The 17,231-nt window shown below is 37.2% G+C and overlaps 1 protein-coding gene across 1 annotated transcript; it reads left to right on the forward strand.

Moving 5' to 3' along the window:
• The first annotated feature begins 8,074 nt into the window (after positions 1-8,074).
• LOC145777757 (uncharacterized) lies at positions 8,075-17,206 on the forward strand. Its single transcript, XM_082589202.1, has 6 exons — positions 8,075-8,083; positions 9,718-9,842; positions 10,666-10,756; positions 12,189-12,292; positions 15,575-15,665; positions 16,734-17,206. The coding sequence occupies exons 2-6, from the start codon at positions 9,780-9,782 to the stop codon at positions 16,811-16,813; spliced, it is 429 nt and encodes a 142-aa protein (XP_082445328.1). The 5' UTR covers positions 8,075-8,083; positions 9,718-9,779; the 3' UTR covers positions 16,814-17,206.
• Positions 17,207-17,231: the final 25 nt, after the last annotated feature.

The following is a 17,231-nucleotide window of genomic DNA, read 5'->3' on the forward strand; positions in this document are numbered from 1 at the left end:
GTATTCGAAATAACTGGCTCACTGAAAAGTGTGGCGAGCTGGAATTTGAATTTGATGGTAAGCGTCAGGTTGCAAAGTGGAGTGATCTAAAGCGGTTACATGAAATGGAAACAAATCATCTACTGAAGCTTTCGAAGTTAACAAATGTGGCTGTTTCTCCAAAACCAATTGAGAGGCAAAAGGTGTCAACCTGTCTGAAGGTGTTTTGTGATGAAACTGTCGCCGCTTTACAAACTCATCCGAAACTGAAACATCTTCCTGTTGCAGGTACAGCAAATTTTATCAAAATTTTCATTAAATTATGGAAGATTCTTAATGTCAGAAGACTTGGTACTGATGTGAGATTTAACGATCCAACTAGGGCAGTGATTCGGTCACCCGATGACCCAAGGCTACAGTTTTTGCTAGATGTTGCAAGCATGGCAGAAAAAATGAAGAAAACTGGCTCAGTCAGAATTCGTCAGTTAACGGCAGATACTGCCAACTTCTTGCACCATATATGCCATGGTTTTGTAGATCTAGCAAATTATTTACTTTCATGTGGAAATGATTTTGTAATCTTTGGCTGGTTTACAACAGACCCATTAGAAAAGTGCTTCAGTAAACTTCGACAAGGGTCTGGAGGTACCTATTTCATTACTGCTCAGTCAGTTTTGGAAAAGGTAAGAATTCAACATGCGAAGCTCTCACTGCAATTAGATTTAAAGTTTGATGTTGCCGAAAGTCATGCTTGTGCCGCTTGTAATCGTGATCTTGTAGAAAGTGAGCTTGAAATTTTGGATAGCTTATGTGCTTTGGAAGGGAAAGTTTCAGAAGAGGTTTTAATTGCAATGGTTTATATTGCTGGGTATGTTGAGTTGAAGAATGGATGTGCTATTGCAGAAGACACATACTTCTATTATGAAAGATTTGGTTCATATGTTGATAAATTAAATCGAGGTGGTCTGACACGTCCTAAGGATAGTGTTGTACAGTGGTGTGTATTTTGTTACATCTTTTTTACAAGTGTTGTTGGCGAAATGTGTCGAAAATTTATTTCCTGTAACTTTCTATCCATATCTGAACGACATTGCTTTTTCATGACATTGTCTCATTGTCGCACATTGGCTAATGTATTTTTAAAGAACTATGCCCTGTTGCAGTCTCCCAGATGCTCAAAAGAAAGTGCATTGAAAGTGCTAAAACTTTCGTAGAATATAGTCTATACATGCTGATAGCTAAAGGCATAATCTTTCTTTGAATCTTTATTTAGCTGATCTGATGTTATAAAAATGCCTGGTAGTTTATTTGTATATTTTTCCAGGTAAGCTTTTACTTTCCATGCAACTTTTAATGTTTTTGAACAACATTTCTACTGTATTTATTTAGTAAGTATTTTCTACTTCGTTATATGGCTGCATTTATCAGTAGTAATCATTCACCATCTACAATTAACCACTTCTATAGTTATATTGTAGTAAATCACAATATAATTGTGACTCATTTGACTTTCTCTTCTACTCGTTCATTTTGTAAAATTACAGCTTTATATTTTGTTTAACCTTATTGTTTTTGCATTTTAGGCAGTCACTCTAGGGCTAGGCAGACTGGCTTCATTGATTAATTTATTGACTGTTGATATTTGAAGAGTTGAGCTTAAAGTTTTGAAGTATAGCTCTGTCTGTCAGATGAATATGAAAACAGAATTTCACCATTTATAAGTGACTATATGGCAGAAGAACATCGCACTATCAATGGTATGAACTACAGAGACCAACGCTGATCCTGATCAACCAACACCAGGTGCCTCTCCCTCCATCAACTGATGACTCAGAGATAACCATACAATATCAGATTCAGAGGGTGAACACTGACTCATTTTGATGTGGCCAGAACTGCTTACATGCTTATTGTTTTGTGTATATGTCTATTGTCTAAACTCAAAACTATTCTTGGATAAAATTACCAGCAGGCATATTTTTGTTTACTAGTTTCTACTGCTCTAATCTCACTGTATTTTCTGATTGTATAGGAGAGTTGGATGTAATATCTGTCTAGAAGGCCAACACATAAGATCTTTTGCAGCGCGATCTAACGAACGATATAGTTTGAGCAACGTCCGGCTCACCTGCATTGTACTGTGAAGGCATGATTCAATTGAAAACTATTGATCAGCACGATTTTGTTTAAATTGCTATTAATGTTGCATGGAAATTAGTTGCAGATATGTATGATGCTCAGTACTTTATTTCTACCATGTTTAAGTTTTTCTGTGCTTTTAAACTGTTAATGGTTTTATATTTTTTGCATCCAGTAGGCTACTTGAATTTTTTGAATTACAGTACGTACTGTTTAAAGTCAATAGGGGAAATGCAGAAAACTGATTCGTAGAAATTGTGGTCTATCAACATTATGCAGCGATTCCACTGTCATTTGCTTACCTAAACTACTAAAACTGCTGTTATTACTAAATGCTATTTGTAATACAGTAAAACATATGATGATCAAGTTATATCCATGTGATATTGTTTGTATATTAATTACAATAATTAATAAATTTTGACGAAACATCACCTAACTATTAATAACGTTCCAGGAAAGTGACAAAATCGTGTTTTTTTACATAAAGCATATCCGCCGTCAGTCAGATCTCGTGCGTGCACGATGCGCTGGCCTCTATTATAGCTCGCCGTGCTTCGAACATGCCTTTACATAGGAAAGTTCTGGGTACATCCCACTTACTATTTATAACTAGCCAGTAGAAAAATTATAAAAAAAATTATGTTAAAACGGAAAGTGAAATTTCGCCTTTTTTTTCAAAAAATTGAAAGTTTGACCCCCCTGCGGGGGCAGAAGATGCACCCCCAAACTGATGAAATTTTGCACACGTAATTTTTTCATGCATGTGCCACTTTTTATGACTAGCCGTTTTTGAATTTCGAAAAAAAGTCAAAAACGGCCCACCCTACTGTCCATAAACCACCCCTTACAGGCAGGGTTACATTTACTTTCGCCTGAATGTTCAGTACCACTTCACTTTTTGATATATAACATCGGCTTTATCTTTTTCGCTGAACATGGAGATTTAAGCTTATGTGAAACTTGTCTATAACTCATTCTTATTTGAATTTTCATGTATTCAGAGTTTTTCATATTAGCAAAGTGTTAATTCTGTTTGTGGTGTGAATAAGTAGCCTAGCAGGATGGCATCTTCAAGGAGAAAGTGTGAAAATGACCCTGGTGTTTTTTGTTACATATGTGGCACCTTTTGGCTACTGTTCCTAACCAAAGGCAAACCATAACAAATTTTGTGAAATAAGCATATTTTGCATACTTTAAAATTCGCCTGGGTGATCAGGACAAGTCATGGACTCCACATACTGCATGTAGGCTAAAGCTTGTGTGGAAAACCTAAAACGATAGATCAATGGAAATCCTAAATCCACTCACAACATTCACGAAAATCATGCAAGCGAAAGTTTGTCCCAGAGTAACGTTTCCCAAATGTGCATGTGAATTTCCTTTTTTCTGTAGACTTGAACCTATTTTCAAGTGTCTATTCTATTCAATTTCTTCAATTTTATTTTTCTTTGCTGGCGCAAACATATAGCGAATGATATTACAAACACACAACTGCAGCGCCAACAAAAGGAAAAGATGACAAACCAAAAGGTTTAAAATATGCATTGGGGATTTGCACAGCCACCAAACCTACTTCTTAACACGAAAAAAATAACGAAGTAGCCTACTCTTGTAAACAAAAGGACGTTGAACGTTTAGTGTTAGCAGACAAACTTTGAAGAATTGGGTTCAAGTTACCAGACTTCAATAAAATTTAAAATAAAAAAAAATAAAACAGGTCTTGAAATACCTCAATGTTTTCATTAATATTATTTTTGTATCTCTTGTGTAGTAGACTTTAGACTTTATCGTGATGAATTTAGACTTTATCACAGACCTTGTTGATAAAAAAGGGTTCAAATTCCATGAAACCCCATAGTCTACCAATATAGATCAGGAGTCGATTTTACCAATTTTCACAAAAACAGCATTCAGATATCATAAAATCCTGATGTGATACAAAAAATCTGATGTGATTTTTGAATTTAGCACCCAAAATATACCCTAGAATGACATTTACTATGCTGACACAAAAAGTGTGTTGGCTTGTGTAATGCATCCAACACCTCTCGGTTTAATGGTAAATCTTAGTGGGCACTGCAAACTAACAATCATCGCTACAAGAGCAAGAGTGCAAGACTTCCATCATTGCTGCCTGCACACTCTGCACATGCGTGTTAATTAATAACAATCACCACCTCTGAAAGAATAAAATACAAGTGTTGCCTTTGTTGTTTCAATCTTACAAAATACAGTAAAGTAAATGCATAAAAGCCAAACAGAAAATTTGGAGCCAAACCAATATGACAAAAAGCCAAAAGAAGGCCAAACCCAAATTTTTTGGATAAACGGCTTCAAAAAGGGTCAAATTTGTGAAATTTATCCGTAAAAAGGCCAACCTGGCAACTCTGATAATAATGACCAACACACTAACATAGTCAAAACTCTGTAGAATGTGTAGACACTTTTATTATAACACATATGCATGGTTTGTACATCAAACACACCTTTAGAATTAACCATTGACGCCAAATATCAATATTCTGATACTTTGAGGTCATTGACATCTCAAGGTCATCAGAGGTCAGATCTGACTTACCTCCCGATCTTAAAATGACCCTTATGGTATGTACTAACACTGGTGAAAATTTCATGCTCTAATCATAATTTGCACAATTCTTATGATTATGAGAGGTTATCAGCTGTGCTATTTATAGGTGTCATGCAGGTTATAACATGGACGATGCATAGTGGTTAATTGGACGATGCATAGTGGACGGTGGACGATGCATAACTTTTGTGTGAACTTTTCAATTAATCGAAAATTTGAATAAATTTTATAAAAAGTTTGGTAAGAACTTTCAGCGTGTTTCAAAATTTTCATTAAAATTCGACTTAATTTTGATTTTTTGCTCAAATTATGATTATGCAATTGTCAAACAAAGTGCAACCGCAACCCTAAACTATTAAATTATTCAAAAACTTTGACAAATTTAATAAAAATTTAGGCACAAACTTTCAACAAGGTTTAAAAATTCCATCACGATTGAACTTATTTATGATTTTTGCTCAAATAATCAAAATTATACCAGACTATTGGGAGCAGTGTAGAAATTTTAATCAGGTGGTCTATGCTTTGTCGCAAAATATATATTTAGGCGCATTGAATTATATTTGGGCAAGAATTTTTTTGCCGACCTCATCTTGACCCAGTGGGAAAAGTGAAGCAAGGAAACTTTTTCTTGACTCTAATCGCCTGTGTGCTGGAGTTTGGCTATATAGTGAATGTCTCAAATTCATGTCCTGACAAGATCTTTCTTTTGTGCTGGTCACGCTTCTTCTGATGTTGAGAAGAGCAATTCCCGACAGAATGTGTGGCGATGTGATGTTGGTTGGTTTGATTAGGGCATTCGAGGAGATGTTGCATTGTTTGCCTCTGTCCATATTTACAACTTGTGCTTCCCAAAGAATATCTCCAGTGTCGCAACATTTTACATCTTCCAATACCAGTTCAGCGGTTGAGGCATCGCCAATACTTCCAGGGTTCACGCTTTTTTGAGGAGGAAGGCCTGTGGGAGAAAACTCTATATCGGCCGTGTCAGCCCGGCTGTCAGCTCTTCCTTCTACAGTTGGACCCGCACATTGGCGGCAACCTCACCTTGACCCAGTGGGACAAGTGAAGCAAGGAAACCTTTTCTTGACTTCAATCGCCTGCGTGCTGGAATTTGGCCATATAGTCGGTGTCTCAAATTCATGTCCTGACAAGATCTTTCTTTTCAGCTGATCACGCTTCTTCTGATGTTGGGAAGAGAAATTCCCGCCAGAATGTGTAGTGACGTGATGTTGGTTAGTTTGAAACAGCCTGCAATCAAACGGCAGCTTTGGTTCAACATAGGATCAATTTTCTTGGCATGTGCCGAGCGTTCCCAAACTGAGCAGACATATTCTGCAGCGGAATAGCATAAGGCTAAAGCAGTTAATAGCATTGTATCCGGAAGGGCTTTGAGCTTTGATGTTTTGAGCTGGCGATGCATCTGAAGCAAATCACCTTCTCGGGAATCGACTTGTTCGTGACTGGGCGATACTTGTTTATCAGACGTAGACACGTGACATTCGACGTCAGATTGCGTTTTGTTCCTATTTTTTTTTCTTTCATTGCACACAACCAGTCCTCAGCTCCTGTAGCTCAGTTGGATGGAAGCCCGAGATTGAGAACGGTGAAAGCGTAAGATCAAGCAAGGCCGGTTCAACTCTTTTAGTGTAGGCTTATACATCGCACTTCAAGAGCAGCTCTCAATTTAGGGCCACCCATAAGGTAAAAGTAGTCCCATACTTGAATTCAAGCATCGTGAGATGAGAAGATATAGGCTAGTTATCATTGTACTAAGCCTTCGTCACTAAGGAGAGTAGAGTGGCCAGTTTCGTTCTCTAGGCCGCCTTTCCTTCAGCAATGCCCACCCGATTTGTTACACTGTGGGTGGTGTTTTCAACCGCCATGTTATGTCAGGAATCGAACCAGATTTGCATTATTGGAAAACCAACGCCTTATCCGTTGCGTCATTTCACAGTCATCAGCACCACCTACGGGTCGGGATAATTCACAGGTAACAAAAGATGGAAACGTCCGTTTGATCATGTACGACAAGTGTTCATGCCTGGGTCGGCTGCATCACGGAGTGGTGAGAGCCTTGTTTCGAAGTTTTAAAGGGCACCAGTTTGACACCGCTCAAGAGCATGTGGCTGTGTCCATATCAAAACATCTAAAGGCATGAATAAAGGTGGACTCGAAGATTGGCTTCCCTGTCTTCCCGTCCATAATCTCAATCTTCAACGAACTTCAACTGAACCTTCATACAAAATATCTCGATTCAGAGGCTGAAACTCTTACCACAAAGGTAGGCTTATTGTTTGTCCTAAGCCATAACACTTGTTGCGACAAATGCTAAAACGAAACCTTTTGCACATTTAGAAATAGTCAACAGCTCCGGAAAACTTTCGTAAGTTTGAAACTTAACGCAAGGGAATTTTCACAAAGTATTACTCATGGGAGTTTTTCTTATTTAATAATTATCAAGTAAACAATGTAATTCGGCTATGTCTTTTTCATCTCCAATTGTGTGCACATCGCTTCAAGTTGCAGCCTACCGTACGGGTTTTTCACTTAAAGCTATAACGCCTGGGGATATAATTAGCCACGATAGCCTGATTAATTTCTAGTTAAGAATTCGTAATCTAGCACTTTTCGTGTGCTAACAGCAGTTTCAACATGTTCAACAGATGAAGAAATAGTTAAATTACTTTTGAACAGAATAGCACGCTTTACGTTTCCGCTGTGCATTTTAATTAGACCTACATCATAAACAGCTTTCAGTAAACAAACATTACTTTTGACTAGAGTCAGTAGCGCCAGCAAAAAGTACTACAGACAGTAGAATTCGCCTATAACGGCTTCGTTTATAACGTCAATTCGCCTAGTACGTCACATTTTGCTCGGTCCCGGCAGAATTCCTATCTTTTACGTACATTGTAGTTCGGCTACAACAGCATCGCCTATAACGTCAATTCGCATGTAACAGCACCCTTAATTGGTCCCCCGACGTCTTTTGTTCGTTTATAACGTCACATTAAGCCTTCACCTTCACCAGGAACGGTCAGTCTTTTAATCCAGTTAGCGTCGCTGCTTGCAAAATGTCTTCCCTTTATTTTGCTACGTCGTTCGCAGCAGGGACTTTAATTAAATGAATTAACTTTTTTTCCGCGTGAAAAACTATCACCTGTAAAAAGCAGCTCTACAGCTGACCTTTAAACAACTCAAAGCAACAGTTGTACGTGCAGTAACTTACTGTATAAACTAATTAACTGAATTAACTTTTTTTTCCCGCGTGAAAAAATCCGAAGTTACGACGATAGCGAGCAAATCCTACATTATTTAGCAAAAGCTGAACGCTATGTGGTAGAGAAATCCGTGTCAAAACCGAAACAGGTGAAGATCAATGCCTTTTTGGCTAATAAACAATGAACTTCTCTACTACTGTATGTAACGAGCTGTATTGCGCAAATTTCCTGTAGGCTACCTTTCGCTGTAGGTTATTTTTTTTAAAACAATTTTTTTGTTTATTGTATGTTCTGCGTGACTTTTGTCAGTTTGGTGGTACACAGTAAACCTGACTGGATTATGCACCTCTTTCTTTAATCAAAAGGCAGTTTTGGAATAGTTTGCGGTAGTTCGTCTATAACGTCAATTCGGTTATAACGTCAGTTTTTGCAAATCCCCTAGGGGTGCTGTTATAGGCGAATTCTACTGTATTAGACCCGAAATTAATGTAGGGGCCAGGAAAGTTAAAGAAAACGTCACATATTAAGTTGCGTACAGTGACCATTTTTTTGGTATTCACTATTTTTCAGCCACCCGTCAGGTTTGCAGTTTGTTCAATAGTTGTTGACATCATAAAAAATTAAACTGATGTGATGCGATATAAAAAATCATTGTCAAATCAAGCATGTGTAACTTTTCAAAAGTTACAAACACCTGAAAAATGGTTGCCGTAGCCTACGCCATTTGCGGTACATTTGTGCAGCGATGTTTTGTTTTTGAGGCATTAGAATGTCAATGGTAGCTTACCAGGCCAAATGTAGCCTCTCGATTGGCCTTCCTGGAATTATGCTCAAATCTTCTTACTGTTTTCAATTAGTTTGCATTAGTGATTCAACAAACTTTTAAGATACGTGAGGTGACATTTCCTCGAATTCTAAACCAAAACATTGAGAAGTAAAAGTACGTTTTTATGAAGAAAGGTTGTTGTGGAGTTGATCCTAAACATTTGCAATGAAACTTTACCTTATTTTTACGTTTTTGGTAGCTTTTTGCACTCACAGCGCTACAGCAGACTTCCAATGTAAGTTTTCCACTACTGTATTTTCCAACTTACACAATAAAAAAAGGTCTTGAATTAGCCTGCTATTTCTACAAGATTTATAGCTTTGTTTTCATACAAGGTTAATATTTTTGTATTATTAATATCAATATTTTTCAAGAATAAGTCATTATCCTAACACAGTGTTGTTTTGGTTACACATTGTTTTTCAACAAACAAAATTACGATTATTAAATATCAAGTAAACATATAATAAGAGTTTGCACTGCAACAGTCGAATCTTGTTGCAACCGTTGCATTTATTTTTTTTGTTTTGAAAAAGTACCGTAGCAATGTTTTGGCTGTTAAATGATTTAAATTATTTTATGGATGTCCTAACGCAGGATGGCATTGTCACATCTTGAGCAAATGAGAAGATAAAAATGTTTTCTTCCAAAGCTTAAGTGATCTCCCAAAGCCACACTAACACATTGCACTAACACACATTGCACACTAACAAATTTCTTTTGTTACATTAAGTCCAAAAAAACATTTGACTGCATAAAACTTTCTTGACTTGAGTGAGAATCGAATCTCCGTTAAGTTTAGACTGCGGTGTCCAGCATGTAGATCTTAAACTATTCTGCCGCGTCGCCTCAAGACAATGAAGTTGTTGTTGACTTCAATATTCAATGCATGGGGAATACCTGGATTTCCAAGTGCTCAGAGACAATAAATACTAAACAACAGTTTCTTTTAACAGCTGCACTAGCGGATATAATTCGACAAGCGCTAGAGCTTCAAGGTCTATTGCCAACAACGCCTATGGCCACAACAACGACTACAACAGCAGCTACAACGACAACTCGTCCCAATGCACCACTGACAGTAAGATACGAAAGTGATTTTAATAAAAAATAAAGAGTACAAAATGTAGACACCAAACTCATTTTCAGAAAACATTTCGAAAACTAGACCGTGTTTATCTTCAGTGCTGATGAAAATAGTGTAATTTTTTAAGTTTACTTTACATGAGGTTAGTAGCCTATCTACTGTACTTTTTGGGTCTTTCCTGTTCGAAAGTGACTTTGTTGCGTAATACTGTAATGCTGCATGGGATAGTAACCGAGCTTAGATTAAATTAAGCTATGGCACGGTTTTGATTGGAAATTTCTGGTAAACAACTAAATGCACTTGCATGGATTTGTCCTTTTCATTATAAACAAAGATGCAAAAGTTTTCAGCTGGTTGCCCGTTTAATTTTTCGACCATAATTCACTTTGTGAAGTGTGTTTGCAGGCAACCGAACGAAAAACGGGCTTTATTGACATTAGCTTTAACAAAATGCTGTTTGACTAGGATAACCAGGAAGAAATTGGCATTGTGAGTTTTTTAAGGTTGCCAAAAACTGGGCAAGTTTTTCTCTAATAAAAGGCCAACATAAAGTATTAAGCCATAAACATTGTAAAATTCGAGAATAACAAAATATTTACAAGTTTGAATGTTTTTTTGTCTCTATTTAAGCTATCATGTTATTGAACTTTTTTTGGCGTTTTTTTTTCTTTGAAAAGTGCAGCCGATCTTATTTTTTCCTTCGTTTAAGGCAAGTGTCATAGAACCACTTGATGTTGGACTTAATTATGACAGTTTTGGTGTTAGACACAGCCTGTATTTTTGAATCCGCCACAATAAAACTATAATTGGTTTACAGTCTCGCAAGATATGTCGTGAGTTTTGCTCAAGAGATACCAGTGGAAATTTCCTTTTACAATGTGAACCAATACGAAACAGCAGGCTGAGACGTAAGACAGCGTAATGAACTTCATTGCATTCTTAGAATTAGGTGTTTGCATGCACGTTAAACCATTACGGTTTTGCCACCTTTTTCTTTTTTTGCTGTATTGTATTTCCACAATATCGTTTCTTTGCATCCCGCCAAAGAAAAATAAATTGAATTGGATTCAACTTCCTAAGTAATTGGTGCTAGCGAGGTTAGAAGCAGCAGGGATGTCGTCAGTTGCGTTGACAGGGGCGGTCTAGGGGATAGTTATGGTAGTTGATGTTGAGTGTAGTTGATGTTGTGACTTTTTCCGGTGGTATTGTGACACTGTAAAAGTTTTGATGCACCTTGTCTGCATCGTTCATGTTTGGTGGTTGGTAACTTTGCAGTGAACTTGTTTGATACGAGGCTACAAATTGATTTTAGTCAGCTATTTTAAAGTTGATTGATTGAATAAATCTTTATCCTTTTTTGAAAACTTCATCCTGGCCGTTTCACGCAGTAGCTTTGAGAGGGAGGGGTCCAGGGGGTGCTTTTGGACAGGATAATTTTAAGAGCTCGCAACCTCTTCAAGGTACCCAAAACTTGAAAAAGTAGCTGCGTAATCTTTGAATACCGGTATAGTGAAGTTTTCTTAGAAGTGTCTTAATTTAGAGCCCGAAGATCTTGTTGGTAGCTACCGTTTGCAAATTATCTTCCCAACGGCCCTGGCTTCGCGCTTTGAACTACTGTACTGCCGCAAGCTAACCGAGTTTGATAGAGTGTAATTTCCTACAGTTGTTGAATTGTTGTTGTTTTCGACTTATTCCATCCATCAGGTGCCACTGAATGGAGAGCTGTCTTTGATATGCGTTGCTCAAGCACACTTCCCGAGAGTCGAACCATTAGCCTACCGTATGATCTTAAACTTTTTTTATTTGTGAAGTCAGCCGCTTAACCAACTGCGCTATCAGGGAGGACAACTTTAAAGTTGCACTGGTCCACTCTGGACAAGTACCAACATTTTTGGGGCATTGAGGAGACAGAACAAGTGCTGGGGTTGGAGAAACGCAAGCACAAGTCTCTCTAGTAGAAAGTTATATTGCCTGAATTTGAAATAGTCTATGTCTATCTATAGTCCATAATTAATAATAATATAATGATATATAGTATATAATTATAATAATTATAGAAACACTCTATGTCTATCTATAGTCCATAATTAATAATAATATAATGATATATAGCTTATAATTATAAGAATTATAGTATATTATTATAATTATAATTGTAGATACAGTCTATGTCTATCTATAGTCTATGTTTATGACAAATCTTAATGCTATAGGTTTAGGTTACGAGATGCGTTGTATTTTAACTAAGAATTCGTCAGTGGTTCCTCTACTAGTATGCAAACCTTTGTCAGTTCAAGGATAAAGATTCAAAAGCCAATTATAATCGTTAATGTTTTTTAGGCTTCTGTGGAACTTGTCGCGTCAGCGGGAGGTGTCAAGTTGATACTCCAGGATATTTTGGAATACAAGCTTCGGTCATGTTGATATATATACCTCCAAATATGGTTGGTCGTGTAGCGTAAAAATGTTTTATCCGGATAGCCTACTAAATGATTGTGATGTCCAGTAAATAAGTTGTTTATAAACAAAATAATATAACATCTGCTATTAAAAGCGCAGGCTTTTTAAATCACCTCAATTCAGTTTGTTTTTATTTCTAGCCATCACAACAAAAAACAATAAGCTTATATGACAAACATAGCTATTATGATTCTATGGCTGACATGATAATGCTGATATTCTATCAAAAATACTATATTGTATTGTAGTCACAGAGGAAGATTTGACGTTGCGTTAATATCAATACACAGTATGAAGTGCAATAACGAAAAGTTAGTGTTAGACAAGCCAAAATAGCGTAAGCTTACTGAACAAGCGTTGCCATAGACTTGCTTTAATCTTTGTGATTTGACGCAAAACATTGACAGAGGGTGCACACTGCACAGTCATAGTTTTAACTTTCCTTTTAGCTTGTCGTTGCCTTTTCGTTAATTGTTCTGTGTCAAAAACAAATTGGTATCAAAATTGTAGATACAATAGTGGGTGTATTTCAGCAATTTGTGTATTTGTGTACCATGGCACTTGTTCTTGGATATAGCACAGAGTGTAGCCTGTCTGTAGGTACAACAAACACAACGTCAAATCTTCCACATTTGGCAAAAGTAACAATTTGTTTTTGTTATATTTCAAAAACTCAATGATGTGATAGAAGAAATTTGAGGTCAGATTTGAAATCAGCATCCCGGATTTACTCTAAATCAGCTGCAAAATTTATAGCCTATTGTAGCCAACCGTAAAAATCGTGTTGACTAGTGAATAGACAACAAATTAACGTGTTAAATATCATTGTTCAAACCCCGTGAATCCATGATCCAGGGTTCAAACGATTGTTCAAACAATACAAGAAAGTAACAAATGATTGAATTCAAACGTTTTCGGCAAAATCTTATGCACTCATCAAGAAATAATCTATATACTAATGTAATAATACTGTGTATTAAAGTAATAATACTGAATATTAACGAAATATGTATGATATTAAAGGACATGAGAGAAAATTGTGAGGTAGAGAGCGTTTTTCCTGGCTATCAACGCAAGGATGAGTAGCCTATCTATTAGTAGTAAAGCGAGCAGTTGCGACGCTACACCGTTATGATAAAGGCAGTGGTCGAATACCCTTGTGGCATGAATTAGTGGAGCGATACTGATGAGTAGGGCAAGGTTTTGCAACTTTTTTTTACAGCTTCCGGCAGCTTCCTAAATACTCAGAATTTATGTAGTATGATGTTTTAAGCTGTTTGTAGGAATTTTATATTGTAACTTTTTGCAGCTTATTTCTATTTTTCATGCAACTATTTACTGCAACTTTTATCAAGTGTTGCGCAAACTGTAAAGGAGTGATTTAAAGAAACACGCTATAAAACTATTTCGAGTATGGTTCTATTCTTTTTGATTTGCATGACAAAGAGCCATGTGATGGATTAGCTGCATCTCAATATTATCTATGACGCAACAGTTGGCTTGCAAGCTAGAAGTTCAACAACCCCAGCCAAGCACGACAGTGCCCGAACTAAATTAGAAGTGGAAGTATGACTTGGCTTTTGGCCAAGCCCGCACAAACGGAAACAAGTTGTGTCTAGTCTATCGAGGTCAAGTTTTTGCAACTTCTCACAAATGCAATTTTTTACTGCAACTTTTGTTAAAATTAAGTGCAACTTTCTCACGATTTTAGTGCAACAAAAACTTGCCCTACTGATGAGCAGTGCCGGTCTTTGAGTATTTCGAGCCATGTGCGGAATGTGCTTTGCGGGCCCCAATGACAATGATCCAATTCAGTAGCGTAGCTAAGTATTTTGAAAGGGGAGGGGGGGTTTGACGGCCGGCGGGCAAAGCCTGACGGCGTGTTCGCCGAAGGCGACACCCAGCGGTGTGGGGTCTGGGGGGCCTCCCCCATAAAATTTTAAAAAATTACTTTGAATTTGGTGCATTCTGAGCGCATGTTCAACAAAAATTTGGGTATGAATATTAACTATAAAATGGTGCTGTCCGGTGGCATAGCAAAAGGATAAGATCATGTTTTCTCTGGCATTTTTCGGAAATAAAGCTGAGTCTCCATGTTTTCTTGTTGCTAATTCCTAAAGCCGCAACTGACTTCAAGGATAACGGTACTTGCTTGTGAATCGAATTGAATTTTTTCCATTGGAAATGACAAAAATTACTGCATTTCCTGAGTAAATTGCGGGCCCCCTAATTTCCGGGCCCTGTGCGATCGCACGGTTTGCACACGCCAAAGACCGGCACTGTGATGAGTCCAGCCTCATTAACGAAACACGGTGTCTATCGCTATCAATTCTTGCTACAATCGGCTACCGAGAAATATGCGAGAAAATCACTCATTTAACACTAACACGCTACAGAAAGTACAAACAACTAAAAAAAACATATTCTGAAGCTGCTAAGACTGTTTTTGCAAGGTATTTAGCAGAATGTAGTTACAACACAAATGCAACATTGTGAGATGGCGAGCTATAAGAATATTAAGAAAACGCATCATTGCTCTCGTAGCCAATTAAGTGTCTTGCGTAGGACTGTGGAGTCGGAGTCGGTGTAATTTTGGCGTGTCCGGAGTCGAAGTCGTTGAAAAAACGGCCGACTCCGACTCAACGATGAGCAATAAAATTTTTGTTTGCCATTACTTTTTTTCAAAATATTGTTTCTTGCTTTCAGTATTGCACTTCAAACCTTTGCCAGAAAATCGAAGTGTTGGTTCTTGTCAGTTTTGTGAAAGTCGAGGGTTCAATTTTGATTACAAATTTAGTGAAATTTATTTTTAAAAAATGAAAGAAGACAAAAATTTTGAAAACTTGGCAGCCCTCTATAATTTTGCAACACTGAAGTCGGAGTCGGCTAGTTATAAACTGAGGATTTCGAGTCGTATATTTTCCCCCGACTTCACAGCTCTGGTCTTGTGGACATAGGCTACCAATGCATGTCATATTCGTGCCACTGGAACAAATGATTTTATAGACAATGTAGGAACGGAGAGAGTGGGAAACCGGAGATTTCAAAAATATCAACAATGTCGAATATTTAACGTAGGCTAGCGTACGTCGTAAGAGTTTTGATAATAATATATACAAATCATGCATATTCCTCTGATCGAGTGTAAGGTCTCGTTATATACGGTTGCCTAAGTTATTGCGCTATTGGCCAAGCAGTTCTTGAATGACAAGTTATTTATTTGATAAAATTTGTTATTTTTTAAAATTCCCATGTTTGTTTTATAGTTCAACAGCCTGTGTCCAAACTATTGCATTGGAAGGAATAATACAGACGTCTTTGAAAATTGTTCAGAAATCTACGAACTAGAGGAGCAAGGTAATAGATAGATGACAACTTCTATTTTTAACATTTGTAATTGTTAACTAGTACACTACCAGCACTCAATATCCGCTACACACTGTGCAATAAAGTTGGTCGGCGTTGTTGGTGGCAGAAAAGAACTAGCCACAGGGAAGATCCAGAATAATAGATATTTAGCAACTTTTAACAGTTGTTGTTAACTAAAGTACACTACCAGCACTCTCAATAACCGCTACACAAGGTGCAACAAATTGGGCCGGCGTTGTCGGAGGCAGAAAAGAACTGGCCACAGGGAAGATCCAGCAAATAGTAGACTGAAGGAAGGGGAGAGATTTCAACAAAATACAATGATGTGTAGGTCTACATTAATCCGACCTTGCAAATGCATCATGAATGAAGCTAATTTCCTATGTTTTAGCGGGGAGGAGTTTGCTAAAACCATCCCCCCTTGAACCTGCCACTGATTGGTCACCTCATTCTCGTTAATACCGAAGGTTTTGAGTGTGTCATCTTATCATCCGTGCTTGATGCCAAGTATTGGATCACCTTCGCTTTAACCCACAATAATTACTTGTCGTAACTAAAAGTACAGCATGTGCTGGACAACATAGCCAAACACTTTTAATCCAAAACTACAATTATGATGTAGGCTACCAAAAGGAAAAGCAAAATCAAGTTTTTGCAATGAGAGCCTTGTTCGAAAGTGGTCTGTTTTTTTCTGCTCATGGTGTGTTTGCTCTTCATGATAAATAAAATGCATCTATTCATATAATCGATGAAGTGCAACTACAGTTAATGTCAGAGTTGGATCTATTACATAGCTTTCAGTGTAATTCCATTACAATTACACCAATAAAAGTTTTAATTAGGCTACATTAGCCTACAATTACATTGCAGAGAATAATAATATTAATTAAACAATAAAATTAAAATATTGTTATCAGCAGTTATTTGTACTTTGATGAAAATTATCATAATCATAATTCCCATTAATTTATTGTTCTTTAGAATTCATTCGGCTATTAAGCTGGTTTCTTTTTTATTTAGTTTCATTTAGGGCATTTCTTTTTTTTTCTTTTTCAGGTGTTTGTGAAAGTTGCCGATCCCAGTATTATGATCAATGCGTTCTCGGTCTACCACCAAGACGAAACAATATGGGATAATAATGATGTAACAATGAACAATGATCACATCTTAAAATTGTGCTTTTTGATTGGCTATGCCGAATACAGCACTTTACATAGCCTACTGGTCAGCCGTCCACTCTGATAGCTCAATTGGTTAAGTGCCCGGCTTTGTGGACAAAGATACCGTAAGGTTAAGCAGCGCTGGTTCGACTCTCGGTGAATGCACTTCGACGAGCAACGCATTCAAGGACTGCTATCCAATCATCGGCACGTAATTAATGGAATTGTTTACAGGCAACAACTCTTCATGAACTACCCAGACAGCAAAAACCGTTATCTTTGTAAATGCAAAAACGACGGATTTTGCTGTCGTTCCCTGAAGCGTTTCGGCTCCGTCCAGATTTAACAAACTTGAAATTTGAGTTCATATTTGATTATAATTAATGAGAAATAA

The sequence above is a fragment of the Aplidium turbinatum genome, chromosome 9 (assembly GCF_918807975.1).
Source record: "Aplidium turbinatum chromosome 9, kaAplTurb1.1, whole genome shotgun sequence".
Taxonomy (NCBI): Eukaryota; Metazoa; Chordata; class Ascidiacea; order Aplousobranchia; family Polyclinidae; genus Aplidium; species Aplidium turbinatum.

Coding starts and splice junctions, on each gene's coding strand:
- LOC145777757 (XM_082589202.1), top strand. CDS start 9,780: ATGGCCACAACAACGACTACAACAGCAGCTACAACGACAACTCGTCCC. Junction 10,757..12,188: donor ACGAAACAGCAGGCTGAGAC/GTAAGACAGCGT, acceptor AATGTTTTTTAG/GCTTCTGTGGAACTTGTCGC. Junction 12,293..15,574: donor TATATATACCTCCAAATATG/GTTGGTCGTGTA, acceptor TTTGTTTTATAG/TTCAACAGCCTGTGTCCAAA.